Source organism: Ptychodera flava, chromosome 15 (genome assembly GCF_041260155.1).
Source record: "Ptychodera flava strain L36383 chromosome 15, AS_Pfla_20210202, whole genome shotgun sequence".
Classification (NCBI taxonomy): domain Eukaryota; kingdom Metazoa; phylum Hemichordata; class Enteropneusta; family Ptychoderidae; genus Ptychodera; species Ptychodera flava.
The window spans coordinates 38,460,124-38,472,842 of record NC_091942.1 but is presented as its reverse complement, the minus strand read 5'-3'; the positions used below and the strand labels follow the sequence as shown (position 1 = coordinate 38,472,842).

Genomic DNA, 12,719 nt, shown 5'->3' with positions numbered 1-12,719 from the left:
ACCGGCTGGGACCCTATTGTTATTGCTCAAGTTCTACTACTTCCTCTTCTTCCTCTTTTTCTTCTTCTTCTGCCGATTCTTTGTCGACCTAGATCTCTTAAACGGCTGAATGAAAACTTCTCAAATTTGCAGAGCTAGTAGGTGTTAATTAGTACTCGTGCACCTGACCCTTGAAATTTTGATTGGTCACGTGACCTAGCGACCATATTGGATTTTCCAAAAACCTAAAGATGGCTTCTCCAGAAGACCTAGGGGTCTAGTCGATTTGAATTTTTTTGTATAGCAAGCATGACCTAAGGTCTTCATAATTTGCACATAAAATCGCATGCGGTCACGTGACCTTGGCCGCCATATTGAATTTTCTAAAATACTCATTTAATCTTTAAAATCTTCTTCTCCAGAACCAAAACACTGATTAAGCTCAAATTGTTACTCATGTCATCCTTTGAACGATCTCTTTCAAGTTTGCAAAAATCATTTTGATCGGTCACGTGGTTTGGTCGCCATATTTGATTTTGAGAAATCACAATTTAATCTCTCAAAATCTTCTTCTCCAGAACAAATTCACCGATTCAACTAAAATTCCACATATATCATCTTAAGTGTGATCTCTTTCAAGTTTGCAAAAGGCGTTTGGATCGGTCACGTGGTTTGGCCGCCATATTGGATTTTGCAAAAATCGTAATTTAATCTTTAAAAATCTTCTTCTCTAGAACCAAAACACCGATTAAGCTCAAATTTTACTCAAGTCATCCTTAGGGTGATCTCTTTCAAGTTTGCAAAAATCATTTCGATCGGTCGCGTGGTTGGCCGCCATATTGGATTTTGTGAAATCGTAATGCAATTTTTAAAAATCTTCTCCAGAAGAACAAATACACCAATTGAACTAAAATTTCACATTTATTTTCCTTAGTGGTAGTCCTTTTAAGTTTCAGAAAAACATTTTGATCAGTCACGTAATTTGGCCGCCATATTGGATTTTATGTACATCGCAGTTTAATCCTTAGCAATCTTCTTCTCCAGAACCAATGTACAGATTGAACTAAAATTTTACACTCATTATCCCTAGTGGCAGTTCTTTTACATTTTCGAAAGGCATTTGGATCGGTCATGTGCTTTGGCCGCTATATTGGATTTTGTGAAAAATTGCAATTTCATCTTTAAAACTATTCTTTCCAGAACGATCCAACTGAAATTTTACTTCTGTCACCCTTAGTGTGAGCACTTTCAAGTTTGTGAAAGGCGTTGGGGTCGGTCAAGTGGTTTGTTTGCCATATTGGATATAGCGACAATCGCAATTTCATCATTAAAAATCTTCTTCTCAAAAACCAACACACAGATTCAACTGAAATTTTACTCATATCTTTCTTAGTGCGAGCACTTTAAAGTTTGCGAAAGGCATTTGGATCGGTTAAGTCGCCACAATGTTCATAAGGCTGCAGTGTAAAACCTCGTCAGTCAGAAGATCGATCAGTGATGTATGTTATATTGTACACATGAACGTCAAAGACGGCACAACAGACTGCAATGCCCGCTGTCAAATTCAGCTAGCAGTCACACGAACCCTAATATCGGCCCCTTGTTTAAGGCAACTTTTGCGACCAGCTTTTGTACGCCGGGTGAAGCTTTGTCGAGTATACTGCCACGGAAGTATTTAGAGGAGTGTGCCACTAGCTTTAAGGGGTGGCCGAGTGCTGTGATTGACTGAATAAGAGACGAGGTCCCGCCAGGGCACAATTACTGGGTCTACGCGCGCACAGCTGATATGTGAGTGTCAAGGATCATAAATGAAGCTATTCCGGTAATTTTATATGTAGGTGTCTGAATGCACGCTCACTTATTCATCACGAATAAAAAAGAAAGATACATGACATATTGCAAGGTGTGGTGATTTGTTTATGTTTCTCTATCTGACATGCATTGAGTGGCCCTGGTGTGTTGTGTAACTGAGAGCATGTACCTGATTAAAAATGTAAACAAGACCACATCAAGCCCAGCTGTAAATGTCATAAAAATCGCTGATACACATCTATTAAAACAACACCTTGTTTAATGAAGTTCTGCAGCTTGATCTAACTTCACTGTAATTGCTGTGTGCCATTGCACGCCCGGTCTGTGACCGCCGAAATGTACCCTTTATTTATCAGCGATTCGGGGACTCTAATATCGATACTAGACAATAGTAGAATGACTTGCCCTATGCATCGGTACGCCAGATCTGTGAAATCGTCGATATATTTACTGCATGTTTATCGGGAATTTGGGGACTCTAATATAAATAGCACACAATACTAGAATGACTTGCCCTGTGCCTCGGCACACAAGGTCTGTGAAATTGCCGATATTTACCAGATATTTATCAGCGATTTGGGGACTCCAATATTGATACTAAACGATACTAGATTCTGTCAAATCCCGGGTAAATATCCGATATATATATGAAGAATACACCACCTTGCAGTTCTGGTCAAACCCGACTTCCAAGGACTGACTTTAAATTCGATACTGAACGATATTGGATTCTGTCAAATCCGGGTAAATACCCGATATCGGAGATTTCACTACCTTACAGTTTTGGTCGAACCCGACTTTCAATGACTGACTCTAGCTTCGATACTAGACTATATACTTTCTGTTAAATCGCGGGTAAATATCCGGTATATATCGGAGATTTCACAACATTACAGGTTTTGCCAAACCCGACTTCAAAGGACTGACTCTAGCTTCTATAATAGACGATACTAGATTTTCTCAAATCGCGGGTAAATATCCGATATATATCGAAGAATACACCACCTTACATGCAGTTCTGGTCGAACCCGACTTCCAAGGACTGACTCTAGCTTCGTTACTAGACGATACTAGATTTTCTCAAATCGCCGGTAAATGTTCGATATATATCGGAGATTTCACCACCTTACACTTCTTGTCAAACCCGACTTCCAAGGACTGACTCTAGCTTCGATACTAGACGATACCAGATTCTGTCATAACGCAGGTCAATATCCGATATGTATATCGGACATTTCACCACCTTACACTTCTTGTCAAACCCGACTTCCCAGGACCATGGATGTAATTTTTTACATCCATGGATGTAATTTTTTAATCCATGCCAGGACTGACTCTAAGCTTCGATACTAGACGATACCAGCTAGATTCTGTCAAATCGCGGGTAAATATCCGATATATATCTGACATTTCACCACCTTACTGTTCTGGTCAAACCCGACTTCAGAGGACCGACTCTAACTTCGATACTAGGCGATACTAGATTTTGTCAAATCTGCTCACAGCCTGTCGGTAAATTGCTAATCAAAGCTGGACGCTCTTGCCATAGTTCTTGGTCTAAATAGGTGTGACCATTTTAGTTGATAGTGTAGCTGTTCTTTAGGTTTCTTTGCACAACTTATTACAGTGGAAACACTCAGTAAACATGTACTTCCTTAAGTTGTGAGGTTTATTAGTGCAAAAGTAGCCCTGTGTTCAGGTGTGTGTGTTCCCGGCAACGGTCTGTGGTTAACTGGAGTCTCTGCGGCGAGATTCACAATGGCGATCTCCATGGGTAAATTTAACGGCCAAAGCATACAGCTTTTTTTAACAAAGTAGAGCGAGTAAGGCACTCCTGAACGGCGAAAATGTTGGTGGTGTATAGCTGTCAATAAGCAAATATCCTTACTGATGTTAGAAACTTGTGTGAATTGGCTTCCTTGAAGATGAATTCGCAAGATTTTTCAGCTATTGTGACGTTATATCGGAAACAGATTTCAGAGAAGGAGCCCGCTCGTCCGCCGAGTACAGTCGACGTAGTTCCGCATTCATATTGTGCAAATCCGCAAGTCTTGTCGCGATATTTGAGCATTTAACTTGATCGTCAGTGAAACAAAAATATGTTTCTCCATATCAAAACATTATGTGTTTTATATTTTAGGGTTCTGTTTAAGTAATAGACATGAACATTTGGATTTATGATTCGTGATTTCCGCGATCCGTGGCATGATTCAACCTGGCCGTGGATACGCACTGACTTTTTTGGTGATGACCCCTGACCCAATTGTCATCGATACGCTGTGCGCTGTCCGAGCATCGCTTGCTAAATTCATGGAGCTACCAAAGCTCCATGCTAAATTCAAGCGTAAAGCAAATGTATCGAAAGTCTAACATGCACAAATTTGTCAAGTCTTTGAGTATTTTACTTTTGAACTGCTATGAAAATGGATATCTACGTATAATTCGTTTGAAAAACTGGTATGCTGAAACAGGTTTCGTGCCGTTATAGTGCGATATGTACAGTACAGCAGTGATAGCGATTGCAGGTTTGTTACTAAGGCTGCGTTCACAAAAAAAGGTGGGGGGGGGGGGCTGGAGGTATTCATTCAGGAAGGGGAAATCGAAAATTTTGGGGGTAGTAGAGGGGGACTTGAAAATTTTGCTCTACCTGCAGGGGGCACTTGAAAATTTATTGGTTCCCTTTTATGTTTTACATTTTCCGATTCCAAGTTTTTTTGTAGGTAATCTAATGAAGTGAATACCATTTTTATGTCATTCAAATGTTGTTATGTTAGTAATAATTTAACAGAATCTAGAACCATTTTGTCACATTCCATGACTTATATCTTGAAAAATCTAAACATGTGTGATTGTCGTAAAAAAATCTAACTTGAGCCTAGTAACAGGGCAGAAGCTGCAACCGTTGATGATTTTTGCAATCTATCTAATATATCAACTACAGTTTTCTGCTGTCTCCCTACAGCATGCTCAAACACACAATGTTCAGTTTGTCTACAAAACCTGTATATATAAATATGTATTTAGGTGATAGTTTGATTAGAGTCCAGACTGACAGTCAGTTGTCAGCACTGATACGTGGTACACATACACAGGCTGTGCTAGCAAGCTGAATACTGGACAGTTCAACATGCTGTAGAGAGTAGAACAAGAACGCAGTTGTATAAACTGAACAAAAATAGTGTCAAAATTATCAAAGTTAATACAACTTCTTCCTATGGGCAACTGTCACTATCAGATACCGCCCTGCTACTGTAGTATATACGTGAGCAGTGATAGAGATACCTCTGACTCCAATATACATTGTAGTTGAAGAAGAGTTTTTGTCTCATGACAGTAAAACATTACCTAAACAAGATCAGGCCAGAAAGCAACACAAGGAAGAACACATAAAAATTTTTGCATTCTAGCATATGAGAATAATCAAATATTAAAGAAAAAAGAGGGGGTCACCATGCTTGATTTTCTAAATTTTCACAGTTTTGTCAAAACATTATACAAAAGTATAACTTTAAACAGTAAAGATGAAATGAAAAAATATATGACTAATTATTTATTTTTTAACCAAATTTGCAATTATTACGACAAAAATTTCAGAGATTAATACATTTATTTGATGGAATATTTTAACCTTCCGTATTGTAAATTTTGAGTAGTATCTAAATCATATATGTCTTGTACTTTTGAAACAAATTTTTGGTAGGTCACCGTGCTCAGTTTAAGACGCCATATTTGATTTCTTGAAAATCGCAATTATCTCTACAAATCTTCTTCTCCTGAACCAAAACACTGATGGAAGTGAAATTCCACTTTTGTCATTCTTAGTGAGAGCTCTTTCAGGTTTGTGAAAGGCAATTTGATCGCTCACATGTTTTTGCCGCCATATTGTATTTTGCATGGAACAGATAAATGTGAGATGATGTTCAAAATTCTTCTTTACAAGAACTTGACTGTTTTCAAGCTAAAATTTTGCACATAATATAATCAGTGGAAGATTTGGAAACCAGGTTAATCGCTTGGGCCCCGCCAACGCTGCTTGCAGCTTTAATTATAATTTGTAGTTTGTAGCGTAGTATAATGGAATGGTCACGTAACGTAGTCCATTTTGTAGGGGAATGTTCAACCATAGACCCTTGATTTATTGTTGCACTCAGTTAAATAAACTCTTCGTCGATACCAAATTGAGATTACGAAATCAGCCTTTTTAAATACCTGAACAAAAGCTACAACGTACTCGACAACGCACTGACCACCGATAACTTACAATCTAATTTACACTCTCCTCTTTCAAAACAATAAGATATAGAAAAGGCAATGAATTGTAGTAAATTAGAATACTTATTTCCATACTGCAGTCATTATTTTATATTATTTTAATAGTTTCTTTTCATAGTAGGGCAGAAAGTCTGTACAAAACTTCTGAAAGCCAATCCTCTGGTTACCAATTGATTTATGCCACACATCATCCGCGCACTCGGTCGTGACTTCGTCAATTTACGGTCATAACATTTAGTCCCTGAGACAGGCAAGGAATCAGTTACCGGGCAATAGCTGGTACGAATTGTTAATCGGTTAACATTTCAGAACAACTTTTGACTGGAACATTATGAAAGCGCCATCTGCGTATGCTTTCAAGAAAACGCAAGGGAAAATGATCATGTAATCTGCGACCCAGAGGAATGATAGCAGTGAAATTTCTCGTTTTGTGTTACTTGGAAGAAGAAATATCTACTCTCATTTCGGACAAGGATTCAAAATGGACACAGAACGTTATCAAGTTTGACTTAAACATCCTAAAGATTACCGTGCTGCCATTTCTACGGCCTATGACTAGGCGATGATCAACCATACGCTGAAAATTATATGTTAAGTATTAGGCATGGAATCCAAAGGCAATTCGAGAAAACATTAGGCTGTGGCATTGTCAACGTCAACGAATGTAAAACAGCTAACGAAGTGTTTTCCGTTATGTTGGTGAAGCTAAAGCTGAAGGGCAGGGCCTGTACAACCATAAGCAGCCTATCAGCAAAGAATATACGGTGAAAATAGTGTTGTCTGCAGTTCAACTTCTAGAGGCCTGCAAAATAAGGTTTTCATTGATACCGTGATTCATCAACGTAATCATGACCGGCGAGAAAATATCCTTGAAATGATAAAATCGCACTTCAGCATGATGCACGGGCCTATAGTTTGTTTACGTTTCTCGTAGCATGCAAACAAAGAATCACCAAAGTGGCATTGATAATGAAGTTAACAAAGAGAAGAGAATGTCTAAAACGCCGGGACAGTCTCTGTGTCAAGTTACGTCCTTCTAACAGTACCTGAATAAACTGAACCTCCCGTGCAAGGCTATGTGACAGGTACAGGAAAAGCGATCAAACAGCAACATGGCTGTTGGCAAAAATCTTTAGTGACATGATGAATTCCATTTCACTTAAAACCCAGTGTCCAAGCATAATATTATACAAAAATCATTGTCTAGCGTCTACGTGACATAACAACAGTCACCACTTTAGATGACGAAGGCTTTGAAGCAAGGTATGGTATCAGCGGACACAAATCAGAGACTGGTACCTGTCATTATTACAGTAGGGTGGAGAGAGAGAGAGAGAGAGAGAGAGAGAGAGAGAGAGAGAGAGAGAGAGAGAGAGAGAGAGAGAGAGAGAGATCCACTTCTGACCCTACAAAATCCTTGGTGATCAATTTACGTCGCTTATTTTGTTTTTGCTGAGTCATCACGGTCAAAATTCGATATGAGAGGAAATGAATAAAAATACATTAGAGCACGGGTACACCTACCAATGAATTCAGCAACTGTACAACTAAAACGTTATTTTACATTATAATTTTTTCTTTTTAATCAAATTTTTAACGTCAAATGACTGAGTAGAAACTAAATGAACAACCCCAAAATACACTGTACATGAACGGATGGTATCCGTAGTACATTCAGCATGTACCAATGCCAACTTATCCCATTCTATCGTCACCACACAGGGATAAGGTGTTCAATGATCTCACTAATTCTCCTCTGATCTCCGTTAATATTCAGTCACCGCAACAAGTAAAAAAATCTAGCACTAAAAGCGCAATCTATACCTTCCATGGATAATCGGAAATATCCATTATATTATGCTAAAATGTGAAAGATAACACGAACAAACCAATAATTAATTTAACTGTTGATAATTCTGTGTTTTACTAATTCAAACATTTTGAGTTCTTCCATTTGACAATGGCCTCAAAATACAAGTTGTGTGTAGAGTTAATTACATGTATATGCGAAGAAATTGATGATGTGTGTTCTGAAACACATACTGACTGGCCATATTCGGGTATTAAACTGCAAACGTTTTTTTTCCCTCGGACAGGTGAGTCGGCCCGAAGACAGTGTGTTTCCCTCGGCATCAGGCCGCTCAATATCCTGTTTCTGGTCGACTCTCATGCCCGAGTGGAAACAAACGTATGCTGTTACCCTCATGACCAGTTAACATGTGTATAATATTTCTTCCCTGGTGACAAGTACTTCCCTATGTAGTAAAAGAGCCAACATCAACTACATTTTCGATGAGGCACCATATTCCAAATTTACTCAGTTTCTCATCGGAAATTTGTGTCAACTTTTGATTCTCATAGTTCTTTCTTTTTGTTAGATGAGAGTAATATGAAGTTCTTTCATTGGACGATGGACTCACTATCCGCGGACAACAAAACCGTAGAAGGCTATACCCCTGATGTCAACATTGGAATAGCGACAAGACTGTACCAGGAAGATATAGTACCTGGTGTTGTAGATGAAGCTGTTGAGTTAGACGGGAAGATTCAAAGAATTGTCCTCAAACCTGGCGATGATGGTTGTATTGAAGACATGATGTACTGTGACAATGGGCTGACTGTCGCTGTGTGGGTGTATCCATCGATAAATGCAAGCAGTAAGGATACGGACATGTATATCCTATCACGAGGTGGCCATCGCTGTTCCTCCAATGGTTTCTACTTTCGTCTGAACGCCAATAGTTCCACAGGGCCACAGAATATTTTCGAGGTTGGCGTGACAGTTGAAACTGACAAATGGTCTTTTGTTTTTGCCATGGAAACCAACAAATGGAGTCACGTGGCGTTCACATGGTCTATAATGACGGGTCTCAAGGTGTATATCGACGGTGGGTGCGTGGGTACCGATACTGAAGGAACTCCAAGGCCTTACTGGGAACCTGCAGAAGAAACTGAACCATATCCCGATTTCTACGTCGGCCAGGCAAATGACCGATTTGCACCGACCTATGGAATGTTTAAAGTTGACGATCTTATGTTCTGGGATGATCTCATCGATATTGAGTCGATAACAAGTATTTACTATGAAGGTAAGGAAATTGCAAATCGTATAAAGTCGTGCGAAGAGGCTTAAGGATATAAACCTTCAAAGATGTAATGCACCCATACCCATGCATGTTCGTCCGCTTTCTGATATTCATGTTACTCTTAAATCTTAATATTCTTAGAGTGCCATCATCGTCTATGATACTGTTCACTCATTTACAATAGTTTAGTCACATTGGGAAGAATCCTATGAAAAACTTGACAATAACGATTATTGCCAGAACTTCACTGTACATAGTTATGGTCACTCAAATGCATTGAGTTCCCCTGTTCGTTAACATTTCAAACCCAAGTCTTCCATGATACATGGATCACATAAAAAATTCTTGTTTTGCCATGAATATTATTAAATTGCTTAGTTTTCTTCAAATTTAAGGTTACATAGACTCGCATTACATCGGATGCTACAGAGAAGACATGGGTTCCCCAGAATTCTCCGTGTTACCGACATATATCCAGGCAATCACTCCTGTGACATGCCGCTATAGTTGTCGATTTGACAACTACCTGTTTGCATCACTTCGGAATGGTAACCAATGCTTCTGTGGAAATGATGTCGGGTCAAATACTCAGCTGACTGACAGCGAATGTGATATACAATGTCTAAACGACACCAGCACATTCTGTGGAGGGAGTGATAAAAATGCAGTATTCGACACGAGTCATTTCATGTATGTGCAAGAGAGCCAAACAGCAACAGAAGCAGTGACTGGTGTGACACTGTCAGCAGATCTAATTTACAAAGCGAATTCAATTTCTGCAACAGTGACCAAAACGAGTGGCGATGCCGTTCTCTATTATTATGACTTTGGGGACAGTTCTGGAGTTTTGGAATGGCGCTTTCCAACCATCGAGTACCAGTATGCTGAATCGGGAAACTACACACTGACGGTCATGGTCAAAAATCAAATCAACAACGAATCAGCCGTATATGAGATTGCCGTGGTGATTGCAATTCGTGACCTAAGGCTTTCATTGGACACTGCTGGATATGCTGAAAATGTTACTGGAGGCGTTGACATGGAGATGACCTTTCAAATGAAAGTATCGTTCGGTTCGAAAATCACATTCGAGTTTGATTTCGGAGATGGCGCTATTGAGAGCGACTACAAAAGTAAAGGCAAGGAGTATACAGTCACTCACACCTACACAGATATTGGTGAATACACGCTGACTGGGACCGCCGAAAATCTAGTTGGCTTTGAGGGATTAACTCGGACAGTTATAATTATATATCCTGTTAAAGGTCTTGAATTTACACAGTTTAATGACACACTTCGTAGCCCTGATGATGCATTCTTTCTGTTGAGCCTTCAAGATGGTATCCATCCACCGGACGATATGACTCTAGAAGTTGATTTCGGAGATGACTCTTCAATTTTTACAGTAAGCAATGCCCAGATTTCGACAGAAACACCAATTCTCCTGACGCATCGGTACAACACCGCAGGAACTTATACAGTATTTGTGAACTGTTTTAATCTGGTCAACTCGATGGTGTTCACCGCTGAAATGCCAGTAGTTAATCTAGTGGATGCTGTTATTGTCTCCACTTCTACAACTCTGGCAGACATTGGCAACTGTACAGATATCAACGCAACTGTCATAAACGGCACGCACATCACTGTTCAAATCGATTTTGGAGATGGTGAAAATGCTTATACAAGCTTGATGGTCGCTGGCGTTGTCATTTTCACTCATTGTTGGGAAGTAACTGGGTCTTTCATACCCAACGTTACAGCCCACAATGTGTACAGCTCAATAACATCTGCATTGGCTGATCCAATCATCGTTCAAGAGGATGCATATCACTTAGTTTTGAATTCAGATTCACCGGTCATAATTGACGAGGATCTGGTGACAGCGACCTTTCAACTTGATGCCCTGCCAGGCTTTGGTCCACCAAGTGCACCGAGTCTCGAGTGGAATTTCGGGGACGGAACGTCCTTGCAGGCGGAAGATATAGCATTGGAGCAAACTAACGTTTTCTTACACAACTACACTTCTATTGGTACTTATTACGTCATTTTGAATGTCTGGAACCTCGTTTCTTCCGCCCGTTATTCTACCGTGGTTGAAATCTATGAAGATGTGAGAATTATTGGCCTCATTGTTGGTTTTTGGCCTACGAATGACAGCCATCAGATGGCATATGGGCCTTTCAAAAATCATGTCCCCCTATCGAACGTCACACAGTTTACGGCGAACGTCTTTAGTGGCAGTAATCTAACATATTCGTGGCAGTTTGGCGACGGAACCATCGGCAGTGGAAATACAACATCACATATCTATGCAAATGCCGGAACATATACGGTAAGACTGGTTGTTGAGAATGCAGTGAACTCACAAACCAAGCAAAGGACCGTTTACTTGATCGAACCAATCCCAGAAACATTGCAACTCACGGCTACTAACTATGAACCTATGGTAAACGAAGTTGTGAATTTTACAGTTAATCTTGGCAACTCATATTTGCATGCCTGTACGGTTTGGGATTTCCATGATGGTTCAGCGAAATTGGTCGTCGGGCCGTATTACTGCATGCAGAGGAGCGATTATTCAAGTTATGATAAACAGGATGGTTATGGAAATCAACTTCAATGTCAACATTCATTTGGACGTGGTGGCATGCAAATGGTCACTGTTATTGCCGATAATTACCTATCAAATCCATCCGTATCAGTAATGATAAATGTTGACGGACTACCGTGCAATGCTCCTATTGTGAAAATCAAAGACGGCGGCGAAATTTTCCAAAATCCAAGAACAGAAAAAAGATCCAAAACTGTTGTCATTAGGTCGCTTGTTACGCTAGACTGCATGACAACATCGCTCACAAACTTCTCTTGGAGTTTATACAGAACAGATAATTTTGGTAATGAAATGAACCTGTCTGCCCAAGATAACGGCACTGAATTGGTCATTCCGGCTAAATCTCAACCGTTAGGTTTTTACAAAATCATTCTAACAGTATCGATGCTTGGCGTTTACAACACCGAGACAGAGAGTACGTCATACCTGCAGCTGATCGCAACACCGCTTACCGTTCGCATCGTTGGCGGTAGTGGTCGACCTGTTGGGTATGGTACCGTTCTTAATCTGGATGCTTTGACTCTCACCTTTGACCCTGATGCAGAATCTCCGGATGATAAAAGTGATTTGGAGTTCATGTGGTTCTGTCGACAAAGTGTAGAAGATTTTCCAATGACTGGAAATTATTTAGACGAAACATTGCCAACTCATGAACCTGGCGTCGATAATGGCGGATGCTTTGGTCATGGTTCAGGTCGAATAGATTACCATGATGGAGTTCTTCGTATTGATACAGAACTAATGGACTCCAATACAACGTATGTATTTAAGGTTATCGTGATGGAGAAAGATCGCCGTGGCGAATTTGATCAAGAAATCAAACTTGTCGACGGTATTCCACCAGTCATTGATATCAGGTGAGGATGACGATCAGACAGCAATTCTCCATGTAAAGTATTAAACAAACAAAAACAAAACCAGTTGCGACTTTACACACACACACACACACACACACACAC

General features: G+C 39.9%; 1 protein-coding gene across 1 annotated transcript in view; it reads left to right on the top strand.

Moving 5' to 3' along the window:
* LOC139150793 (polycystin-1-like) overlaps positions 1-12,719 on the top strand; it is a 45,544-nt gene that overhangs the window by 30,267 nt on the left and 2,558 nt on the right. The window contains exons 3-4 of the mRNA XM_070723185.1: positions 8,442-9,152; positions 9,545-12,617. Of these exons, the coding sequence (XP_070579286.1) occupies positions 8,442-9,152; positions 9,545-12,617 (3,784 nt within the window). The remainder of the gene's footprint in view (positions 1-8,441; positions 9,153-9,544; positions 12,618-12,719) is intronic.